General features: G+C 37.1%; 2 protein-coding genes and 1 long non-coding RNA gene across 10 annotated transcripts; 1 reads left to right on the forward strand and 2 right to left on the reverse strand.

The window, feature by feature from the left end:
- Window positions 1–2,725, forward strand: LOC127799081 (uncharacterized). Of its 2 annotated transcripts, none has more exons than XR_008022537.1 (3): window positions 1–277; window positions 2,011–2,335; window positions 2,494–2,725. It is a non-coding gene; the product is annotated as an uncharacterized LOC127799081 (long non-coding RNA). The 2 variants fall into 2 exon arrangements; XR_008022536.1 differs by having other exon boundaries at window positions 2,202–2,335.
- Window positions 2,726–10,014: 7,289 nt separating this feature from the next.
- On the reverse strand, window positions 10,015–14,064 carry LOC127799080 (uncharacterized). Its single transcript, XM_052332805.1, has 2 exons — window positions 13,921–14,064; window positions 10,015–12,196 (listed from the first exon to the last, which is right to left on the reverse strand). Exon 2 carries the CDS (start codon window positions 10,991–10,993, stop codon window positions 10,442–10,444), a length of 552 nt encoding a protein of 183 aa, XP_052188765.1. The 5' UTR covers window positions 10,994–12,196; window positions 13,921–14,064; the 3' UTR covers window positions 10,015–10,441.
- On the reverse strand, window positions 13,988–18,558 carry LOC127799078 (WAT1-related protein At5g40240-like). Of its 7 annotated transcripts, none has more exons than XM_052332800.1 (7): window positions 17,524–18,558; window positions 17,382–17,450; window positions 17,167–17,251; window positions 15,342–15,560; window positions 15,077–15,235; window positions 14,671–14,822; window positions 13,988–14,136 (listed from the first exon to the last, which is right to left on the reverse strand). In XM_052332800.1, the coding sequence occupies exons 1-7, from the start codon at window positions 17,724–17,726 to the stop codon at window positions 14,067–14,069; spliced, it is 957 nt and encodes a 318-aa protein (XP_052188760.1). In that variant the 5' UTR covers window positions 17,727–18,558; the 3' UTR covers window positions 13,988–14,066. The 7 variants fall into 7 exon arrangements, with proteins under 7 accessions (XP_052188760.1, XP_052188758.1, XP_052188761.1 ...); XM_052332798.1 differs by having other exon boundaries at window positions 17,167–17,280; window positions 17,382–17,460; XM_052332801.1 differs by having other exon boundaries at window positions 15,077–15,161; window positions 17,167–17,280; window positions 17,524–18,557.
- Window positions 18,559–24,445: the final 5,887 nt, after the last annotated feature.

Below are 24,445 nucleotides of genomic sequence, written 5' to 3' on the forward strand. Positions count from 1 at the left end.
AATCCCCAAATCCCCAGTCAGTGCCTTCCTCTCTTCTGCAAACCCTTCTTTCTCTCTGGCTCGCTCTTGCTGCCTCGTCGTCGCCGTCGCTCGCGGCTCACTGCTGCCCTCGCCCTTGCTCTCGCCTCTCGCAGCTCGCCCTCGCCCTCATTGAACTTATTTATTTCAATGAGACGTGAAGGTTGCTCTTGGTTATTTCCGTAACCATCTCACGCCCAAGTTGCTTGCCGTTCCAAATATTGACAAATTTGCTCATCTCATTAGGGAGCAGCGCAAGGTGATTCTATGCTGGATGCATCTAAATCACATTTAAATTCTGGTTGTGTTTATATGTGCATAATAGTCTTATATATTTCCCTTAAAAAAATCCTGTACTGGTGAATCTCCTTTATCTGAAGGATTATTTGTTTACTAATTTATAGCTGATTGCACTATTGTATTAGGCTTTTTTTTGAAAATTTCCAGTGAAAATAGGTATCAATCTTGGATTATCTTTCTGATGCTCTCTACATGAATGGATTTTGGTTTTCTATTAATATTGTATGATTAGATTTTCCAGTCTGACATTCATAATTGAACAAACTACAGATACGTAGCAGTTTTGATACAAGCAAGTTTGAAGTTTACATCACTTTGATTGTATTATATGTTATATACATTGTTAAACAATAAATGTTCATTTAGATGTCTATCAGAATAAAGTAAAGTAGCTTTTTTCTGCTTACAACTCCTCTAGCAATTTGTTCAACTTGAAGCTGTAGATATTACCAATGGCAAGTGTTTAGGTTTTTCACTGGTGGGAAAAAGATGGAACATAAAAAGGTATATGCTCACACCCCAGGAGAGGGAACTTCCACTCTATCTCTCACTGGGGTTTATTTCATCCACAAATTCAATGTTGTTGACCAACTAATAAGGCTGATCATCATTTTTCTATTACATTATTTTTCTTGCTGTAAGTCATGGGTATAAAATTCATTTTTTGATTGAGGAAGTAGGAAAGTATCTCTTTTGGTGACATCTTGATAACATTTTTTATCCCTAATAAAAATGTATCTGTATTTGCATCGGTAGTGACAAAAGTCTATAAAATTTGAAATGGCCATGGATTGGGTTTGGATCAGGGATCCTCTCCCCTGTCCCTGACTCCCTGTGTCCGTGTTCCCCTATTGCCTATGTCCTCATCGAGTAATGTATTTATTTCTCCATTTCCATCCCTGTCAAGTAAGATACCTATTATTTGATCAATTTATATAAAAAATAATAATGTTTTTTATTTCAACATTCTGAAACTCATTGAACTTATTTATTTTTTTTTATCATTTTTCTTTTCTAAATCTGGGTTTACAGACATAGTGGCCCACAATCCCACGGAGTTTACCAAAGATTCTTCGTCCTCTGATGCTTTTGCTCAAGCCATTGACACAATTTCTTATGTTCTTTGGTTTCTTTGTGTTAAAATTCTTGCTCCTGATGTTTTTATAATGCAGGTGAGCTTTGAAGGATCTGTGTGGGTGAAACACTGATATTTATTTAATATTTTGAAGTCAATTTATTTTATTAGCTTTTTTGATTCCTTGTTTTTTCCCCTATATCTTAAGAATTAGATTGGAAGTTCATTTCCTTGGCTAACTCTTTAACCAATAGAACTTGTGATGTCTGTAGAAATGTTGGTCAAATTTTGCTATTGCTTTTCTGAAATACTTGTCTCTTTTTGCATTATTTTTTTTAATATTATTGCATTGTGTATTGGGTTATTGAAGCTCTGGAAAGAAAGTTGTTAGTTTTTAGTTTCTTTCTTTCATCTACAGAAGTCTTGTATTTTTCTTTTATTATGTTCTACATACTCACTAAAACAGTAACTTATCATGTTGTCTTTCAGGTGGCCTCTAGCCTTTAATCTTGCATGTCTACATTTTATTTACCATAATTCTAGTCAGATTTATTTTTGAGTTTTACATGCTTGGAATGATATCTTGATCTAAAGTACTTTGTTTCTGCTTCCTGTAGAATCCACCATCTGTTCCAACTTTAGTGGCTGTAAAATGGGCAAGTTAGCTTAGGCATGCTGTACTTATCATCAATTGGCATAATTTTGGATATACTTTATTTGCATTGTCTCTTGGAAGAAGTAGTCTTTTGTGGCACTGTACCGTTGGTATACTTCAATGCCTTGTTAACATTTCTTTGGAATTTTGAAGGGCTTTCTTGTCTGTATACATGAAGTGTGAGTTTTTGGACACTGATGAGCAATTACAGGCAATTACTATAATTCTTCATGAGTCAGGGATTCAAGTGCCTCTTTCGATTCTATCTCTTTTCACCCCAAATCAAGGTAAGAATAAAATAATTATTTTTCTATTTACTTCATTGTTAAATAAACTTTATATGTGTCGAACGTAATAAAATTTCTATCTTACATTGCATTTTTCTATCATTCTAACACAATTACTACTATGATTGTAATATAATTACCACTGTGATTGATTTCAGGTTCAAATGAATCGCATGCACAATCAACTGAAGTGTTGGAGTGAAGACATTAAAGTATATTGTGGTGGTACTTGCATCGTCATATTCGAATAAGTTTTGTGAAATTTACTTTTTTAATTTAGAACTTTTATTGAAATACTAATTAGATGTTAATTACTTTTATATTTTTTGATGTGTCATTGGAATTTATTTTTTGTGATAGATTTGTTCATTATATATCAATTCATTTGTGTGTGTAATATAATTTTAGTATTTTTAATTTCAAATTTTAGATCAATTGATAGTGAGAATAATATTTGTCAAAAAAAAAAAAAAAATACAAGTTTATACAATTTGTTACAAAAATAATTGTCACTTATTAGATTGTGCAATTTTGGGTGATGACTTGTTTTTGTCACCAAATTAACAAATTTAATTTATGAATTTATGACAATAAAATTTTGGCCATTATCTATACATACAATTTTGAGTAACAATTTATTTTGTTGTCGCTAAAGATGATATATAATTGTATAAATTTAAGATGCTTTTAAATTGTCATCAATTGATTATTTTATTTTTTGAAAATTTTATTAACGTTACAAAATACATGCTTATAGTGACAAAAAGGTCTATATATGACAAATTTTATTTTGTGGCAAAAAAGTTCGTAAAAAAATATATTTGATAGGTGACAATATTTATGCATCACTAATTAATATATCGACTCAATTTATTAGTGACGAAATCAATATTTGTGACGAAAGGTAGTTACCTTTTGCAACGATTTTTTGTGTCACTAATTATATGATATTTTGTGACGTTTTAGTTTGTGTCACCAAATCACACTTTGACGATTTGATCTAATAGTGACGAAATATAAAAAGACTATAGTGACGACATTAATGTCATTGTTGTCATAGTATTTAGTGATGATAGAGATTTTGTCACTATAAGAAATCTCATCACAGTAGTTTTGTGACGATTTGAATTCTAAGATGACACATTTTTATTGGTTTTAGTGGCAAAATTACGCGTCACTAAAGGAGATATTTTCAGTGACGACAAAAAATTCGTCACCTTTCCTTTATGCATTTGTGACGAAATATAAAAACGTCACTAATTACTTTTCCCTACGGACCTAACATGACGATGATTGTGACGCCATAAAATCGTCACCAATACCGTTTTATGACGAAATTTTAATCATACGTGACGATTTTGTGTCGTCACTAATGACCAAATTTCTTGTAGTGCAAGTTTCGAGGATTCAAAATTAGTCAAGTAATGACTTGGTCATACTTGAGTAAGTTTAACATATAATCGATTACGTGGGATATTTAATCGAATAAGGATCTATATTAGTCGAGTAAGCCTAAAACTTGGTTGAGTATTTTCTATCTAAATTTGAAAAATATAGCAGTTAAACGCATTTTTTGTTGCCAGTTTCATTTTTTCAATTCATTAAATGCATTTCAAACAGCATGTGCGTACTTTTGTGAATTAATACAAGTTATTTAATGCTCTTAGAGACAAAAAATGGTAGTTGTGACAATTGTAATTTTTCATGTCCACTAACATTCAATGTAGGAAATCTATAAATAAGAGAAGAAGTTGATTGAAAAATGTTAAAACATATGAATACATACACAAGAGCTATTTGCAAGAGCTTGAGCAAGTAGTCAAATATTTTTAAAAAGCTTTGATCTTCTCATGTGCATTGAAAAAAAAAATTATGTGAACAAAAAGAGAGTCTGTTTGATTTTCATATCTTGTAACTCTCTATTAAGAGAAAGTTTAAGTGCTTATTATATCATCTTATATTTTTTTCTTGAGAAATTCTGTCATATTAATGTGAAAACTTGTAAAGATTACGCCTAATCTTTGAAAAGAAGTTGGTTGTGGCTAAGTCAAGTGTGAAAAGCCAAAATTTGTAAAGGTTACGCTTTATCCTTGAAAGACACTGGTTGTGACTGAGCCTAGATTGAAAAAGTCAAGTGTAAAGGTTAAGTAGTCGATCTTGTGTAAAAGCCACAAGGTATAGTATAATAAGCACTTTGTGTGTTTGTAAAATCATTGGTTGTAAACCAAGGTACAGACTAATCTTTAAGGCTAAACCACTTTAAATCTAGAGTACTGCATTCTTACTTTCCTTGCATTTTTATTTTAAATTCATTTATTTGAATTTAATTTCAAAAAGAGTGAAAAAACTTAATTCACCATCTTCTTAAACTAACAATTTTATGATCCTCCATAATAAATCCATATTATTTTGAAAGACCAGATACTTTATCAGACTTACAAAGCTTTTGTAGGATGACATTATTAGGACTAACAAGATCAAGATCAGCCTCCTGACTAGGTGTGACCTATGTTGCACGGAAACATCTCATAGGTGACGTTTCCCTATTTTCGAAACGTTTCTTATTCCCGTTTCGAACCCTATTTATGCCTATTTTTGTAGAAAAATATTTATTTCCACGTTTCTGTTTCCGTGCAACATAGGGTGTGACCAATGGCTCAAAAGATACATCTTCTAATTCTACTTTTCTTCTAACACCACTTTCTTGAATAAATAGTTTTTCAAGAATATGGCATTTCTACTAATATTTCTTTGATTGTTGTGAGTGAAGCATCAATACGGTGTCGTCTTAATGGAGGGTAGAGTTGGCAACCTCAGTTGCCCAATATGGAAGGCTGATAGATGGCCACTTGGCAACCATCAAGGTTGCACCTCTGCCCGACGCCTCTTGATTGTCCTTTGGCCTCTTTCTGTTAATTGTGTTATACGATCATCTCTTGGCCGTCGATTCTGCCTTTATTGAATCTAATCCCAGCCACTCAAAATACATATATTTACTAGAGTGCCTCGGGATGGTAAGTAAGAGAAAAATCGCAGAAAGAAAGAGAAAAATGGGGAAGAGCGATCGGGGAAGGGTTTTCGCTTGGTGAGCAAAGTTTTTATTCTTGAAGATTTTATGTTCTCATTGTAATCTTTAGTTCCTAGGGTTTGCTTCTAATCTGTATTTGATGATTATGAGGCTATTTTGTTAGAGAAACCATTGATGTACAGTTTGTATGTATTAAGATTGTAACCTTATTCGAAATAGTGCAGAGAACTCTTTCTTCCTAAGCTCAACGTGGACATAGCCCTATTCTGGGGTGAACCACGATAAATCTTTGTGTCCCATTTTCTCGGTTATGTTTTTCTTTTCATGTTTGCTTGCGATTTAGTTTCTGCGTAAGTGTGTATGTTTTCTTTCTGCCGAAGCATTTGGATTCTGTGAATACTTGCTTTCTATTTGTTTGAATCTTTCGCTCGTTACAACAGTGGTATCAGAGCATAGTTACTGTAATCGTGTTATAGGGTTTCAAGTCAGAATCCGGGTTGTTTAATTTCTAGGGGGGTCTGTTCTTTGCTCCATAAGTCAAACCTTTTTCTCTAGGGTTTCTGAGATTCACTGTCAGTGGGTGTCTGCTTAGTGAGTCATAATCTAGAGGTTTAGGTTACCTTCGTGCAAAGCGAAGATGGCGTCCACCCGATTTGAAATCAGAATATTTGACGAAAAATAAGACTTCAGTAGTTGGAAAAAAAAGATAAGTCTTACTTTCTCATCACAAAGTGCTTATAGCATTGGAACCAGATGATCGGAAATGGTCTATAGACCAGATCACTTGGATCGAGGAAATAAGAGACGAGGCTTACAACCTGATATTTCTTCATCTCGGTGACAGCGTTATTCGAAAGGAAGACGGTATGTCTAACCCTATTGATCTTTGGAACAAGCTTGATTCTCTATTTTTTGTTATGACTACACCTAATCTTATATATTTGAAAGGCATGTTGTTTAACTTTAAGATGGATACCTCTAAATCAATGGATGAAAATATAAATGAATTTACTAGATTAGTTTTATTGTTAAGAGGTACTGACCAAGTACTGGGAGACACCAGTGAGGCAATAATTTTATTAAACTCATTGCTTGATGAATATGATATTGTGAAACATGCCCTACGATATACTGGTATAGTTCCTACTTTAGATCTTGTAATCTTGGATATTAACGCAAGAGAACTTGAATTAAATTCATCAAAGAAGTCGGGAAATAATCTGTTTGTGAAAGCTAAAAATGATAAAATGAGTCACATAGGAAATATTGATCAATCTAATGGAACATGGTCTAAAGGAAAGAAAAAGGATAAGAAGGGAAAACATAAACAAACAAAGTGAAAATGCTACAACTGTGGGAAAGATGGACATATCAAAAAGTATTGTTACGATTTCATTAGGAAACAAAAATAGGAGGGAAACACAAATGTAAATGCAGGTAGTTCTAACTATCTAGCTGAAGTCCTTACTGTCTCTAGTTCATCTGCTGAAAATGAATATGTAATGGATTCAAGTTGTTCTTTTCATATGTGACCTAATAGAGAATGGTTTCAAAATTTTAATCAAAGGGAAACCGGAACAGTTTATATGGGTAATAACCAATCATGTAGTGTCCAAGTTATTGGTGGCATATCTTTAAAATTGCATAATAACAAAACAAGGATTTTAACTAATGTAAGGTATGTATCAGGTTTAAAAAGAAACTTGATCTCTCTTGGCACACTTGATGAGTTAGGTTTTTCACATAAAGTAGAAAATGGTTTCATGCATGTTCTTAAAAATGATAATCTTATCTTGTCTGGTACCAAGAAAAATGGCTTGTACATTTTAAATGGCTACTATCATCCTTCTGTTAATATGCATTCTACTTGCACTGTAAATTCTGTTGAGACAAACTTATGGCACTTGAGACTTGGTCACATGAGTCTAAAATGTCTGCAAACACTGAAAAATCAAGGCTACCTTGGACCAATGTCTGCTAGATCCTTAGATTTTTATGAGTCATGTATTTTGGGTAAGTAACACAGGTTAAGTTTCCCTCAAGGAACTCACATGGTGAAAGTATGCTTAGAATACTTGCATGCTGATTTGTGGGGACCTTCTCAGGTTCCCTCCCATGGTGGTAACAAGTATTTCCTTTCTATTGTAGATGATTACACTATAAAAGTTTCGATATTCTTGTTAAAACCAAGGATCAGACATTAGAAAAATTTAAAACTTGGAAGATTTTAGTAAAAAATCAAACTGATAAGAATATTTAAGTGTTAAGGACAAATAATGGATTGGAATTCTATAGTAGGGAATTTGATGCATATTGTAATTCACAAGGCATACTTAGGCATAAGACAGTTAGAAATACACTCCAACAAAATGGGGTGGCTAAAAGAATGAATAGAACTCTACTTGAAAAAGTTATGTGCTTTCTATTTACCTCAAGTATACCTAAAACCTTTTAGGGAGAGGCATTTTCAACTACTTCTCACCTAATCAATAGAAGCTCTTCAACAGTGTTAAATTTTAAATGTCCTGAAGAAATATGGACCGATAAGAAAGTAAATTTCAAATATCTAATAGTTTTTGGTTGTGAGGCGTATGCTCATCAATCTGAAGGTAAGTTAGAACCCAGATCCAAAAAATGTGTTTGTCACCTATCAAGAAGGTACTAAGGGATATAGGTTATGGAATAGGCATTCAGGTGGAGTTAAGATAATCATCAGTAGAGATGTCATATTCAATGAAGCCAAATTCCCTTATAAGATAACGAATACAATAGAACCTAATGAGAAGAGAAAATTAGATGATCATGCTATCCTAGAGGACACTCAAATTCAGGTGGAGCAACCAACTGTAAGAAATAACATGCCAGGTGCCCCAACCATACTTGAACCAAATTTGGGAGATGTTACATCCCCTATTGATCATACCTTTGATCGCATTTCTAATAATGAGGAACAAATAGATGACCGTAAGATTGAGGAGGAACAAACTAATGCTCTCCAACAAGATCTTAGTGACTATCAATTAGCCAAGGATAGGAGCACGAGAGTGGTAAGACCATCTACTAGGTATGCTTCTTCAGATTTAGTGTATTGTACATTGATTGCAGGTACGATTGGAGAGCTATGAATGAAGATATGACTATTTTATTGATTGCAATATTATCAAATAAGTATCCCTATTACATACTAGATGAAGTTATCTAAATATTGCATTATGGCATACAACACTTAACACTTGATACTTGGAACTTTGAAAGAAAATACTTTGAATTAGTTGTTCCAGTTTAATGGTGTTTCACACCTACTACAAAGATAAACAGTTCAAGAATTGAGCAAGAACAAGCAACGCATTTTCATCAAAACAACAATGAAAACTAATTTGGAAAGCATCCTGCAATGACTAAACAGCAATGCGATTCTTCACACTTGAGGAACATCAGTAATAACCATAATCACAACACTAGTAACTATACCAGAAAGGAATTAAGAAGTTCACCTTGTTGAAAAAACTGATAACAGACGACTCTGAATGATAATACTAAAAGAAACACCGAAAAAGTATCCAGCAGCAACTGAAAACAATGTAGCAGATTTTGTGTTCTAGTTGTCTAAATCTAATGGAAGGATGCTGATGATTCAATAATTTTGCAGCCTTTGTGGGCTTTGTTGACCACAATCTAATTCCAGAAGAAACATAATGCCCCGCGTCTGCTTCATAAATAATTTCTCGAAATAATAAAGGATGATGTCCATTTTGCCATATCATGAATCCATGTAACATGTCTAAATAATTGTCATTTTTGTTCCAAGTATATTCCATTTCCATCTTAGCCTTGCATGCTTTAGAATGTCTTCAATATAATTCAACTTTGCCCTCAAGCGGGGCTACTGCCCTTCCACTCATCTAGCATTCATAACACTGCCTAAACCATATTCGTAAATGGGAATCCTAGAGGCCTACCATTACAGAACCTAGGGCAGTCTTTTGATTTCTTGTGAATGTGCTACGGGTTGTTTTTTTTATGCAACCTCACCCTTACCCGTCCAAAGAGGGGTAGAAGACGGGAACATATGCAAATCAATGTGCCGCTGGTCCTAGAACATGTTTGTTATCATTTTTTCTGAAAACTTACATTGTCTATTTCCATGGGGAATCTGTTTCCCTGAATTAATGAGACTGCCAAGCTCAGTGCCAAAGCTCCTAAAAAGTATTGTTTGAAAAACTCTTGGATGCCCCATTGGGGAACATTTTAATCAAGAATAACAACTCGCTCTACAAATTAGAAAACATGGTGAGAAAAAAAAAAAACAGAAGAATGATAATTCCTGCCAAGTTTCAGTTACTTAAGACAGTGAGAAAAATATAAAATCCCAGAGTTCGTAAAAATTTATTATACCATGCTGAAGGGAGTCTCAAATCACGAAACCAATCTGAACATAATGACCTAAGTTGAGATGATATTGTGTTTCTATATAATTATCCAACAAGGCTTGTGGTTAATAGAACCCAGAAATGGTTAAGAGATAAAATACAATTCAGTTTCTATTATTTGGTAAAACAGCTCAGAAATATACAGGGAATTTAGAGATTTAGTCACATCAAAGGCAACAAGCATCTATCAGTTCACAAAATCTGGGCATCAATAAGTAAAATTTGACAAACAGCATATTGGTATCTAGGCATTTCACATCCACAGGGTTCAAGAGTATGAACGGATGGTAGATTCAACTTTAGAATTGAAATAATGATTCTTGTCTTTATCATAGCCAAATGGAACTGTAGTGAAGCTAGTAGTCGAGCCTAATCACAAGATATTTCCAGTCCAAAAGAAATCAAATAAGTACAGAAGTAATTTTCAATAGAAGTGAAATGAATGTCAATCTGAATACAACATTATCTAGCCAGATTAAGCACAAGCCAAGTTTCAATAGCAGACACAGAAATCTTGATCCCTCCAAACTAAACCACTGACACTTATCTATGTTTAGTTGTCTACGTCTCTACATCAGCTATAATGAAGCACATTGAAAAGACAAAACCTTGATTAACAAGAAAATGACGAAATGAACACATGAAGCCTCAAGCTTCTACGGTGTTGCCAAGCATAAAAGAGGAGAGTTCGCGAACCGGGGAGAACTCCACCACTGCAATATCCATTGCAAACCCGATAACTGGCAACTTCAAGTCGCGCAAAACGGTGAAGGCCTCAGCCATTCGGCTCTTTGGCACTTCTTCGGCGACTGGGCAATAAGGAATCCATGAGTCCGGGCTGTACTCTTCCCCAATTTCAATGCCTTCCTTCTTCATTGCATCACAGAGTTGCAAATGAAACTGAAGGAGGGACAGTGATGGAGTTGGGGCTAGGAAAAGCACATTCTCGCCCGTTGGAAGGCTTCCAATTGAGGAGAAAGATATGGACAAAGGCTCCTGCTTTGAAGCCAAAGATTTGACAATGTTTTCAAGCTTTGTTAGGTCGATTAAAGGGCTGGAGAAGAGGGTAATGTGAGGCCTGGATTCTAGTTCTATGAGCTGGGTACTGATTTGGCGGCGAGCCAGTACATTCCAGGCCTTCAAGACCTGGTTTTCAAGCGCCGGATCGAAGTACAGCTCAATTGCATAACCTTGTGGCATTGCCTCAAATCTGGAATTATAGAACGAGAATTGGCTTCTCACAAGACCTGACCGAGAAAAGTGAAGCAACCCAGAAACAGAAAACGAAAGAGAATTTAGATCTCAGAGAGGGGGATCAAAGCAACTCAAAGATTAAACAGAAAAAAGCAAGATTAGACTGGGAAAGAAAACAAAAAAGATGTCAGATTCAGAGGTGGGAAAAGGGTTAGAGAAGCAAGAGCATGTGAGATTTCTTGGTGGCGGTTTCAAATCTGAAAGAGACGGAAGAGGGAACGAGAGAGGAGGGGGTTGCCAGGAAGCTTCGACTGAAATTGGGTTGGAGATTTGGTTAGACTTGGAATGGACTGGAGTGTAATCTCAACGTAGGACTAGGAGAAGGGCGTGGAACCGTGAAATGATAAATAAAAAGAGTCTTCTCATTCTGCTTGCCGGTCGTCATCTGTTAGGACTTGTTTGGTCACTCAATTTGGATTTCTTCGTTTTACTGTGGATGAGTTTGATTTAGAATTTTACGTTGAAGAAGAAGAATAAAGATTGCTTTTTTTGTGATTATTTTTATTTAGTTTTCATATTTTATGGTCATTCAAAATATGTTTGATTATTAAATTTGTATATAGATTATATTTTTTAATTTTTAAATAAGAAAAATATTGCATCTTAAACTACAACTTTGTAAGGTCTGGCATGGGGATGGACTGGACCACCTTCCCTCTTGTCCTTCATTCCTTTTGCTGTATCTGTATTTAATTGGAGGAAAACTTTACAAATTATTAAAGTGAAACACAATGTTGCAGCTATAAGAAGTTATCCGAACCCAACCACAAGGAGTTGGTTTATTCCATTCTCATCACCATCAAATTTACAAGTCCAAGTCTCAAACGCCAGTCGTTTGCGTCAAGGACGCTGCGATATATGTCGAATGTCGATGCACTCAAGAAGAATGGTTGGCCCTCCCTTCTCATCTGCTTAGGGGTGGGGTGCACATGAGGGAGGGATTTCGTTAGCCTCGCGACCATGGATTCCCACCATCCACGAAGCTCGGTTGTGCAAGGCATATTTGAGGGGAAAGGCAAACTTGGCTGGCTAGCAAGGCGGTGAAGTTAAGTGTCCGTCATATGAGAGCCTTAGTTTGTTAGCCCAACTTGAAATTAGATCCCAACCCTTTGACAAGGAGCTCTATACCAATTGATTGGAGTAAATGGACTGAATGTTGAAATGAGAACAAAGAACAAAGAAAGTTTGGTGCATCAATATCGAACTTCACAAGACATCACAGCTTGAAATGCAAATAAAATTGAATAAACCAAAGGTCCAATAGGTTTAAACAAATTCAAATCATTCATTATATGAGAAATTAGCATGTACATTCTGGCATCCGACCAACACAACAATCCCATTTCTTGCTTCTGAAACTTGGAAGTAGTCTCTTCCATGGCTAAACTATAGACGAAGCACAAGAAACATTCCAATCAAGGAAAGCTGTGGTTGGTGTTGTGCCATGGAAAAATCAAAGGAAAAAAAAAAAGGAGAAATGAGAAAAATTTTGACTCGCCAAGAAGTCGCTTCATTGCAAGCCGATAGCCACAAGGCAGCTAAGTGATAGCCGCAAAGGCTAGCCGCACGGCAGCCAGCCACTAGGCTGCCTCGCGACAAGGGCTGGCTGCGAGGCATAGTTGCCTCACAACAAGCTCAGGCTGCGAGGCCCAATTGCCTCGTGACAGGCAGCCCCATGCGGCCTCGCAGTGGCTTCGTGGCTATTTCTTCCTATTTTTGTTAAATTTGACCCATTTAGTAATTGACACGTGTCAGCATCCATCATCCTTGAGAATCGTGCCCTATAAATACTCAGCTACAAGACATTAATGAGGACTCATAACTTCGATAAAATTTAGACATTTTGAATGCATCTTTACTGTTTTTCGTGAATAGACATTGGGATTCGAAACTGACTTTGGCATCGGAGGGTCTTCGCGGGGGAAGATTCCCGCGAGCTTTATAACCTATTTTCTAAATTTGACCTATTCAGTAATTGACACGTGCCAGCACCCGCCATCCTTAAGAATCGTGCCCTATAAATACCCAACTACAGGACATTAACGAGGACTCCCAACATCGGTAAAATTTAGACATTTTGAATGCATCTTTACCGTTTTTCGTGAATAGACATTGGGATTCGAGACTAACTTTGACATCGGAGGATCTTCACAGGGGAAGATTCCCGCAAGCTTTCTAACCTATTTTCTAAACATCAACGGGATCAAATCCTTGTGGCAAACCTAGCGACAAAGGAAAAAGCTTGCGATGAAACCTAGTGACGAAGGCAAAAGCTCGCGGCGAATCTAGCGGCGAAGGCAAAAGCTTGTGACGAGACCTAGCAGCAAAAGCAAAAGCTTGCAGCGAGACCTAATGGCGAAAGTAAAATCTTGTGGCAAGAACTCGTGGCGAAGCCTTGTGGCAAAATCTAGTGGGGAAACCTTGTGGCAAAAACCTTGTGGCGAGAGCTAGTGGCGAAGCCTTGTGACGAAAGTGCTACTGGCGAAACCTTGTGGCAGAATCTTATGGTGAAAGGGCTAGTGGCGAAATCCTTGCAGCGAGCATCCTAGCAGCAAACTCCCTTGAGACAACCTCTCTTACAGCAACCTAACTTCACCCGACACCGAGCTCAAGTGGACCCCACATCATAAATTTTAATTATTGTATTTTGACAACAACAATTGGTGTTGACCATGTGTGGAGTTCCATATATTATTGTGTCAACCATAAGTTTCTTTATATCCTAAAGGTTATTTCAGGATATTCTAATGCACACCAATTTAATTTTTTGTGAGGGTAAATTAAGTCTTAAGGGAAGTGATTACACGCCTAAAAGCTATACTTTGTAACATCACCAAAAGATTTGCTATTACCGCGAATCTAGAGTAACATACTTGTCTTTTGGCAACTGCTGAGTTGTAGACACGAACCGATCAAGCAAGCTCCTTGAAGCTCCTGTGATCATCTATGACTGGCTTTGCAATGGAGGGGATTTCTGGGTGGGCAGTAATCCCAATCTGCAATTTTCACCGTCTTCAACCTAGTGTTCATTTGCTTTCCCCCACATCACTGTGTAAAACCCAATTGATATTATTGTTGCTCCGACGACACTGCACAGAGGAAACGAGTGAAACGGATCAGTGATCGAATAAATTACATAAAACATGAATTATTTTGTTAGAGTTAACAGTTGTCTAATGTACGAGACTCCTCGCTTTGTAAAGGTTGGTGCTTCCTCAACTGAACGTGTAACCTTCTGGTCTCAAAGAGCAACTTTACTGCTGCTATCAATGCTCACCTCTTAGAATTAACAGGTTATGCCCGAAAATATGAGGAATTATGTGTTAAGCCATGAGAAAGAGAGAGAGAGAGAGAGAGAGAGAGAGTCATACAAAACATAAACTCTAAATGCTAAACCTAAGTATATGAGGGCGACATGTAGTTTCTCCTATTCAATATTTCAACTCAGAAAATGCACACTGTTTCAAAAATTAATGCACAAGATATCGTCTAAAAGTAACAACCGATCTTCTCAGTGAAATTATTTCTCAAGGACTAAAATTGCAATCACTTGCAGTTCGTATGACTTACTATGAGGAGCCAAAAAGTGCATGGTTTGGTAGCGTATTGAAAGCAAAACTCACCTGCCGAGATAGAGAGTATCACCAAGGAAGATGACCCCCATAGCAACTGCAATGGCAATTGACAGTGGCTTAAACATTACAGTGTAGACGGGGCCCTTCAGGTGCAATACCCATGCGTGGACAACATTGTTCAAGAGAGAACCAAACACTCCCTAAACAAAGAATCATTTAAACCACATTCAGCTCCATCATTGCCAAGTGAACAACTCCTATTAATATAAACAAGGAACTTAAGTAAATTGACAACGTTTTCATTCCATGAGCAATTGTCACAACCCCAACACCATGCAAATCTGGATCAAATACCATTTCTATATGCAATGGGCTAACGAAAGAGAAATCAAAACTGAATATCCTAGAAGTGTCAAGTCCTCCTTATATTGCATTGAGTTTGTTAATCACTTACAGAGCATAAGATGGAGGCCAGTGTTACATCAAGCCGAATTCTCCAGGCATTCCATCGTGGTTCAGTAACTAGACCCACAATTATGCTGAGAATGCAGACAAACAAGTTGTAGAAGAAGACTACAGTTAGTTCTGCGGGGTACTCCTTTATGATCTGTGCCTGTAAATCTCACAACATGTCATGAAAAGCATTTCTATGTCTGAAAGGTTAATCGGATGCTTAAAACGTTAATCTTGAGATTGCTGAATTTACCAGAATAATGTACCAGAAGGTGACCAAGGTGTACTGGGTGGTGAGGAAGAGGCTGCCGATGATCCAGCTTGATTGTGATCGGTGAAGAGGCTGATGAAGTGAAATGGAGGATCCATTTGGTATGATGGCTTGACCCCTGTACAGAGTCACAACAAGTGCTCCTGCTATCGATACAACGGTTCCCATGACTTTGGCTTGACTTCTTGAATTCCTCAGTTCCAGCCTTTCCATCCTATGAATTTGAGGCCCCAACATAACTTTAAAAAAGTAATCTTACTAATAAAATACGTTATCCAACAACCACAACATCTCAAGCCTTTATCCCACATAATGGGGTTGGCTGAAATATGTAAGCTAGTTAATTCAAAATACAATCTTGGACGTTCATAGTCTTCTTGCCAAAACATGGGTTTGGACTGTCATATACTCCAGGAAAGGGAAATATAGCTCTGCATAACCCAGCTCGTTTGGCTCTTAGAATACTCTACTTTCTCCAATGAGTTTTGCTTACCTTTAGAATGTATGCAAGAAAGTAGAAAGGGTTAGATTTGCATTCCGGTTTAGAGGATTAGTCGATTGTTGACCCCTTTTGTTGTTTTTTAGTTTTCTTGTAATGCTTAGCAAGAACAAGCTTATAATTTTCTTATAGTTTGATATTAAAACAACCAGAAGAAAATTCTAGTAAACTTAGGGCACCCTTTGTCTTTAAAAAACTCGAATCATAAGAAACTTGTTCATTTTTCTTGAAAGTCAAACTGGGCAAATGTTGTTTTTTTTCTTATTTCCAGCACTTCAATCAGGATAACATTGAATTACACGTCGAGCTTTTTACTCATAAATGAGGTGTTCAAGCAGCTTTAGCATGGAAATTTCAGAAGTCTACCAAAGTCCAAGTCTTTGCCTTATCCTTTCCAATGTGAAGTCAAGTCCGCTAAACATGGTTTTCATCAAATTGAATTGATAAAAGGGCATCCTAGAAAGGCTTCCTGTTTTGTGAGAGTTTGGGAAAGTCATATTTCTATGTACCTTTTCCCTTGTAATTTAACAAGAATAATGAAATAAATCATATTTCTATGTAGCATTTCCCTTGTATTTTAACAAGAATAATGATATAAGTCACCATGGCCTTTTTTTTCCTTTTTAATTTGGATCACTACTCTTTTTTTTTATTCAACTAGGGTGTCCGAACTTCGCCCGACTAATTCCCATAGACAAGTGACCTTCCCCATTGATGGACCTCTCAGGTAAATCCGGATGCGGACACAATCTATATACACTCAAAGCAGGAGATTTGGTGCAATCCATGTGAAACTTGTCTTCCAGTTTTACTATTGCCTTCTAACTAAATGTTGCAATAATTCTGCCTTCCAAGTCATTGCATTGATTCAAACCCCAATACTCCACATGAAACTCCAAGTGCTTTACCACTACGCCATGCCCGTGGGAGCCCATCACCGCCCTTTTAACAAAGGGAAAATACCTTGCATCAGTAAGGCTTGGTATAAATGCATGGAGTACCCCTCATGTTTCAAAAGTTACACCAATTCCACCTATTGTTCAAAAGTTGCATGAATTACCCTCTATCCCTGGATTTAGATTACATAGGTTACCCCTTATGTTTTATATACTTATACAAATTTCTTAATGTCTATTTAATAGAGGAGATGTTAGTGTAATTTTCAAAACATATGCAAACATGCCGTAACCTCTTGGTCACAGCTGAGCAATCCTAGTGTTGGTAACCAGGCTCATCCTCTAATCAAATTGAACTAATAATACAAGCACAAGTTGTAAATTGGAGAGCCTAGATTAGGAAGATGGAATATGGAAGACAGAACCTGAAAGCGATGGCAAGTAAGAAAGTGAAAGCTGGGGTGAGGTTGCTCATGGCCGACGACAGAGTTGGAGAACTGTAAACAATTCCTGTATATCCCATTATCTGAGATACTCCCCTGCCTCCAAAATCACCAATATAAACAAAATCCAAGAAAGATCAAACCTAATTTCAAAATCACATCAGTTGCAATTAATAATACGGAATACTCGGATCTACCCAACAAGCCCAAGAAGGCAAATTCTGCAGACGACGGAGAAGCCGACCTGCCGATGATCGTCTCTTGATCTGCCAAAATCTAAAGAAACAAATGAGACGCTAAACAGAGAGAGAGAGAGAGGGAAGGGGGGAGGGGGTGGACCTGGAGGAGAAGAGGGCAGGGGGAAGGAGAAGAAGGGCGGCGATGGCGTAGGCGTAGACCATGAAGACGTGGAAGCTCATGCCTTTAAGGGTAGCGGCTTTGAACAGAGTGTTTAAACCAACATAAATGGACTCCATGCTCACCATGGCTGCAAATGGTAGCGCATCTCTGCGACACCAGTTACAGTATCTTCTTCTCTGCATCTCTCTCTCTCTCTCTCTCTCTCCCAACCAGAGGAGGTTCGGTGCCTTCCAAGTTGGAAAATGCTAGACGAACAAACTTGTGAACAACTTAGCCCATCTCCAACGCAGAGACCCATGCTCGCTAAGTCAAAATTTGGAGAGCAATTCCCACAATTTTTGCTCTCTCTACCTGTCTTGTCACTCTCCAAATCTTTGTGAAGCTTCAAAAGACTCCGTAGAACTCTCACTCTAAATTACAAATTTGTCCTTCACTTCCCCCATTGCTACCCTACTTCCTCTGCTTCTTCCTCATACTCTCACACTCTCTCTCTCTTTTCCTCCACCGCTGTTCGCCGCCATGGCTGTTCTCACCGCCGTTGTAGTTGAGTCGCCGCCGCAGCCGCTTCCGCCATCTTTCGCCATCGACGCAGCCGCCGTTGAGCCACTGCCATCAACCCTCCTCCGCCGCCAACGCCTCCATTTGTTTATTTTTCTCACAAATTATTTTTAGGAGTATATTACTCGACACGAAAGGGTTGCGTCGAAGCTGAAATGGGAGACGGAGCAGCTAGGCTTCCCAGAGGAATCTGACATCTCAAGGTGACTGCCATGAGGGACAGGGACTAGCTTTGCTGAGTTGCCCAAAGCTGGGAATTCTCTTTGCCTTTATTTTTTTTCCTTCTCGTTTCTTCTTCTCCCTCCCCTGTAAACTAGAAAATTTCTCGTCAAAGTAATGATATGTTTCAATAAGTTTTTGGTAAGGGTAGCTTTGTTTCTGATTAGAAGTAGAAGCAATTAATTAGCCAGGAAGAGAGAAGCCTTTCGAGAAAGGTTTACCGAATGTTTTAAATTTATTCCCCCCCCCCCCCCCGGCCATCTCCCGGACTCTGTCCGAAAAAACCTACCGCCCAAAGAGCACCATCCCCGATCGTTGCTCCCCTCACCCCGCCACCGTCGCGAGCACCAGCCGCCATCGCCCCTCCCTCTGTGCTCGCACCGCCTCGTCCCCACCACCGCAAAGAGCACTACCGTCGCCCCCCCTCACCCCGCCACCGCCACTAGCATCGTTGGTCGTCGCCCCCCAGGCTCGCACCCCTCCCTCCGCCGTCGGCCCCCCCTCGCCCCGCTTGCTGTCGCCCCCACCCGCCGACCCTTCCCACCAACCGCCGTTGCCCGCAGGTTCCCCCCCTCCCCGGCGAGTCGTACTTACCGTGGCCCCTCTTCCCGGCCACTGCACACGTCAGTCAGTATATATTTTGATTAAACTCAGGCTTGTATACGAATTTGGGTGATATCATTTTTTTTCTTCTATTATAGCTTTGTCAATTGCAAGGAACGCCTCTCGTTCACCCATTTATTGGAGAAAAGAAAACATTGGTAGAGTTTTCCTATAATTCTGGTCAAATTTTGTTATTTTTTGGTGTGTAAATTTAATACTTAAAAAGTTAGAATTCAAGTAATATAATTAATTTCATATTGTACAATAAAAACTTAATATGTTATTTTTGTTATGTTTGTTTAGCTGCTGATCTTATATGCTATCGGGTTTGATTATTTGTAACGTTATTGATAGCAACACAATCACTTATAATATAGATTGTCTCAATAATCATAGTAGATAACGTAGACAAATTACTAGTCATAGAAAATCGTAATGTTTGTAATGAAGATATCTTAGTAGAAGATAGTCAGATTGTCCTAAAAGTTGAGATGAAGTTTAAGGACGTTAAAGAAATGTTTGATTTTTACAAAAAAATATGCTTATAACATAGGCTTTTCAGTTAAAAAAAAAAATCAAAAAATGGTGATATAATATTTTGAGATGTGGCATTTGAATGTAGTTGGGCGGGGAGTAGAGTTGGTAACACAAGTGCTTCCTTGAAAGCTCAATTAACAATTTAGACAAGTTATAAAGCCAGAATAACAACTTGTTCAGATATCAATAATTTTTGGCGTATTAACAAAATATATCTTGAGCACAATCATAAAACAAGTTCATCCAAATCTAGGCTTTATTTATGCAATTGTAAACTTAGTACAAATGTCAAACGAATGCTTGAAGTTAATGATTTAGTTGGGATTCTCATACACAAAAGTTTTAACTCGGCTATTGTTAAAGTTGATGGATATGATCAATTGACATGTATAGAAAAAGATTGTCAAAAGTATGTCGAAAAAGTGAGGCGACTACAACTTGGGAAAAAAGATGCTGCGACAATACAATTGGTTGACATACAGGCAGTTCCAATGAAAGATAGAGACAAAATAAGGGTCCAAAGCAACGCACAACATAATTTATTGGCTAGTGAAGACGCACAACCATCACAGACCTCACATTTACCTTCACCTCAATATCTCATATCTTGGAAAGATCACACTACAAAAAATTAATTTTTTGCGGCGATTTTTTAAAACCGCAGCAAAATTCATTAAAACATTTAATTTAGTAACATTTTTCAAAAAACAACCACTATATTTAGAAAATAATTAAATAATTCAAAAATTAAATTAAATTTTGCGACAATTTCTAAGAAATCATCGCTAAATTCAAAAATTATTAAATAATTAAAATTAAAATAACATTTGCGACAATTTTTCAAAACTGTAACAAAATTCACTAAAAAAGTGAATTTAGTGGCGATTTCTCAAAAACCGTCGCTAAATTCAAAAATAATTAAATAATTTAAAATTAAAATTTACGACAATTTTTCAAAATTGTTATAAAATTCATTAAAAATTGAATTTAGGGGCAGTTTCTGAGAAGTCGCCGCTAAATTAAAAAATAATTTAATAATTTAAAATTAAAATTAAATTAACACTTGCAGCGATTTTTCAAAACCGTCGTAAAATTCATTAAATATTTAAATTTTTCTTAAGAAAATTATTAAAAATTAAATAAATATAAAAATATAAAATCTTAAAAATAAATTTAAAATTTAATTTAAATTAATAACAAAATTCATTAAAAAATTTAATTTAAAAAAATAAAAGGAAATTTAACAAAATTTTTAATAATTTTAAAAATATATAAATCTTTTTTATTTTTAATCAATTAATTTATTTTTAATTTATTCCTTTTTTAAAAAAATAATCAATTAATTAATATTTTTTAATTTATATTAAAAAATATAAAATATAATTTTAGAAAATAGTGGTTGGATTAGTATATAATTTAAATGGGGGGATATATAGTAAGGAGGCTTCGCAGATCAGATGGTTTCGTGTGCGCAAGCAAATAGGAAAGGTCCCGGGTTTGAAACTGGGGAAGGAGGAAGCTGAAAATTTAATTTCTAACATCGCCATGTGGCATGCAAGGGCCAAGCGGGCGCGAGTTGTAACACCCCTCGCCAGGCGTGTCACTATAAGGATATTTTCAAGAATTTTTTTTTTTCAAGTTCATCACGCACGGTGATTCCAAGAACAACCTTCACATGTAGATAAAAATCCCGAAAACCCCAATTTTGTCCGTCTAACTAACAAGATCACAAATCTTAAAGACTAAACGAGACATATTATAATGCAGCGGAGACATTAACGTCAATACCGTGGCCTACCATGAGTTCCGTACAAGGTGTTTTCACATCGAACTACGTATTACAAATTACCAAATGATAACATCATTATCTTACAACTGTTCATACATAAATCGAATTACATACTACAGCTTCCAGAAAGATACAATGACAATCAAACTAAACACCATTGGCCTTCAACCGGCCACGTCCTCGCCCTTGCAGCTGTCTCTGGCTAGAACGTTGAATGTTCCAGGGGTATAACTCATATTAGATGATAAAATATCTAAATGATGGCATGAAACAGTTTACATAATGCATGAAAGACATACGAGCATGGCATATACAGACAAATGACAACATACAATATGTCTATCTTGAGAAATCTCCCTGACATACTCAACTTCCCGTGGAAAACACATTCCACATACCATTGGGGTTGACCTTACTGCGACACACTTAATCTCTCAAGTGCCCTACCGTGTCACTCATTCACTTGGATTAATCTTGTCCCATTCTCAAGAAGACCCCATCCCTTTCCATACGGACCCAACGACGACATGAAAACCAATACCCCGATGATATGAAAATCACACGCCATGCACCGACTCTTTTGCAAGTAAAAACAGTTGATGCAATATACCACATGATCAATATGAAAATAATGCCATGAATACATAAATAAAACGCATAAGCATAACATCCCGAGTTCTGGTGAGACCGTTCACTTGAACTCACTACACTCACACCAAGACATTTCCAAAACAAGGGTAAAATTAGAGTCAGACCACTGACCTTGAAGGCATTCAGAATGTCTCGATCCTCGTGCAACGCCTTGATTTGCATGCCAAATCAGAAGTACTCGTATTTATACTCAACCTCGAGCCACGACACTCTCTAAACATCATATTTAATTTAAAAAGCATCAAAATCCATTTTCCTCAATTTCTCCATAATTTCCTCTATTTTCTCCCAATTTTTATCTCAATAATTCCAAAATAATTACCTTCTCAAACATTGTCCAAAATATTTCAACACAATAATTCCTAAAATAATTAAAGAAAAATACTGAAAGAAAATTATCGATTTGCCTCTATCACACGCGCCCTACACGTGAAGGATGGTGCGTGCAGCCACGCGTCGATCATCTTTCCCAAATTTCTGACACCGGCGACTGCTCCGATCCCAGATCTAAGCATACCCCCTCGAAGCTCTCTCAATGTCGATCCAAGTGGTACCAGTTTCAGGCCAAAAGGCCACCGAAAAATGGCCCAAACGGGCTATTGCAGGTCGGCGGTGGCGTATCCGCTACCCATCACCGGCCGAGCTTCAAACGGCCTCTACACTTAATGAAAACGCTCCCTAAACCTCCCAAAATCTTCCCCTTGATGCAAGTACCAATAGCCCCTTATCAAAGCTCTCGAAATCATCCAAAAACATGGCCAATTTTTATGCTTAGTCTCGGCCGAAACCCTTGCTATTTATAAGCGATTTCCGGCCAACTTGCAACCAATCAGAGGCCATGGCTTGGCCCCCAAGACTCCTAGCGCTGGATACAACCTCCCCCAACCATCCCTCGGCCATCCCATTTCTGGAAATGGCAGCCACGTGTGGTGGAAGGCGGCGACCGTTTTCTCCTTTGCGTGTTCACACCACCAAATTTCCTTATTTGCACTTTCACCCCTTAACTTCTTCAAATGCCACTTATGCCCTGTTCAATGTACCTCTGAACTATCTAATACCACCATTAAGTCCCACAAGATTTGTACACCTCATTTGACCCTCGAAATTCCTGAAAAATTATTGTTTTGACATCCCTTGGGCAAATTTAGAAAATTGCACTTAGGCCCGATCAATCGTTTTGACTTTAAATCTATTCGTTTCAACCCGGAATCACTTAATGGTTGTTCTATACATAAAATATAGGTCCTTGACATTCTCCATTGATTTTTCAGACGTCTCATACGTTGATTCGATTTTCTCAGCTCGATCGACAGCTGTACCAAAAACTGTTCCCGATCCCACTTTTTTCATCACTAAAAATCATAATTTGAATCACTTGTCGATACCATACCATTTTCTTTGACTATCTAGGGTCCGGGGTACTCCCTTCGATTGATTCGGTTGCTTAAGACTGCGATAGTGTACCCTAAAGTCTCATTCTTTCAAAAATTCTAGTTATACCCTTCATAAAATTCCATTTATGTCCTTAAGAAATTCTTGGTTATTACATTCTCTCCCCTTAATAAATTTCGTCCTCGAAATTTGGTCCGTGATAATTGTATTACTACTATCGCTAATGACTCCCAATTGAAATGTCCTAAATACCATTCCTAATACTTAGCAATCACTCACAACTTCCATCTTCATATGGTTTGAGTTTACCAAACACGTTTCTTATTTTCTAGAATATCCCATTGTAGCTCTATATCAGCGGCTACACGAATCCCAAAATAGTTTATAAAACCTAATATCACTTCTAATCGTGTCCTCAAAACTCATTTATTTGACTAGTAATTCTCCCAACCCACTCTTATGTTAATGCATATGTCATGATTAACTCGACTGCCATGATTGCATAGAAATTGATAACATTGAACTAACTTGGCATACCTTTCTCTCAATTATCAGTACCTCGATTGCACATTAACTTTTGAGACAATTTCTTAGCCTCTTACGGCTGGTCACACAAATTGTCTCAATTCTCTCAATTCTATCAAGAACTCAATTTTTCTTATGGCAACCTAACATCCTAGCATGTTACTATTTTTCTTCCAAACACACTACTCTAGTGTCATTCCAATACATCGTTCCCAAAACAACATTCCATAATTATATTATCAACTAGAGCACCTAAACTCATACGTTATTCGTGGCACTCCACCCTAGAACTGCTAAGCGCTCTATCTCACCTAATTGATGCTTTCCATATACTTCTCACGTGAGGAACAATCTCTCTATTGAGTCAAACAAGATCCCTATTATCCTCGATTCTAGGAATAGACTTAATCTCGTCCCACTTTGGCGGTCTAGTTTTCATATAACTTCCTTAAATGAAAAACCTTACTGGACAACTTTTGATTCTCATCGGGTCTTTAGCCACACCTAACATAACTTTAATAGCTTAGCCTACTGTTTTACAACCCAAATAAAATTTTCGTGATGGAACTAGAATCTCACGTCTTCCTTTATAACAACTCATTATATGTCTTCTCAAATCATAACACA

The sequence above is a fragment of the Diospyros lotus genome, chromosome 4 (assembly GCF_014633365.1).
Source record: "Diospyros lotus cultivar Yz01 chromosome 4, ASM1463336v1, whole genome shotgun sequence".
Lineage (NCBI taxonomy): Eukaryota > Viridiplantae > Streptophyta > Magnoliopsida > Ericales > Ebenaceae > Diospyros > Diospyros lotus.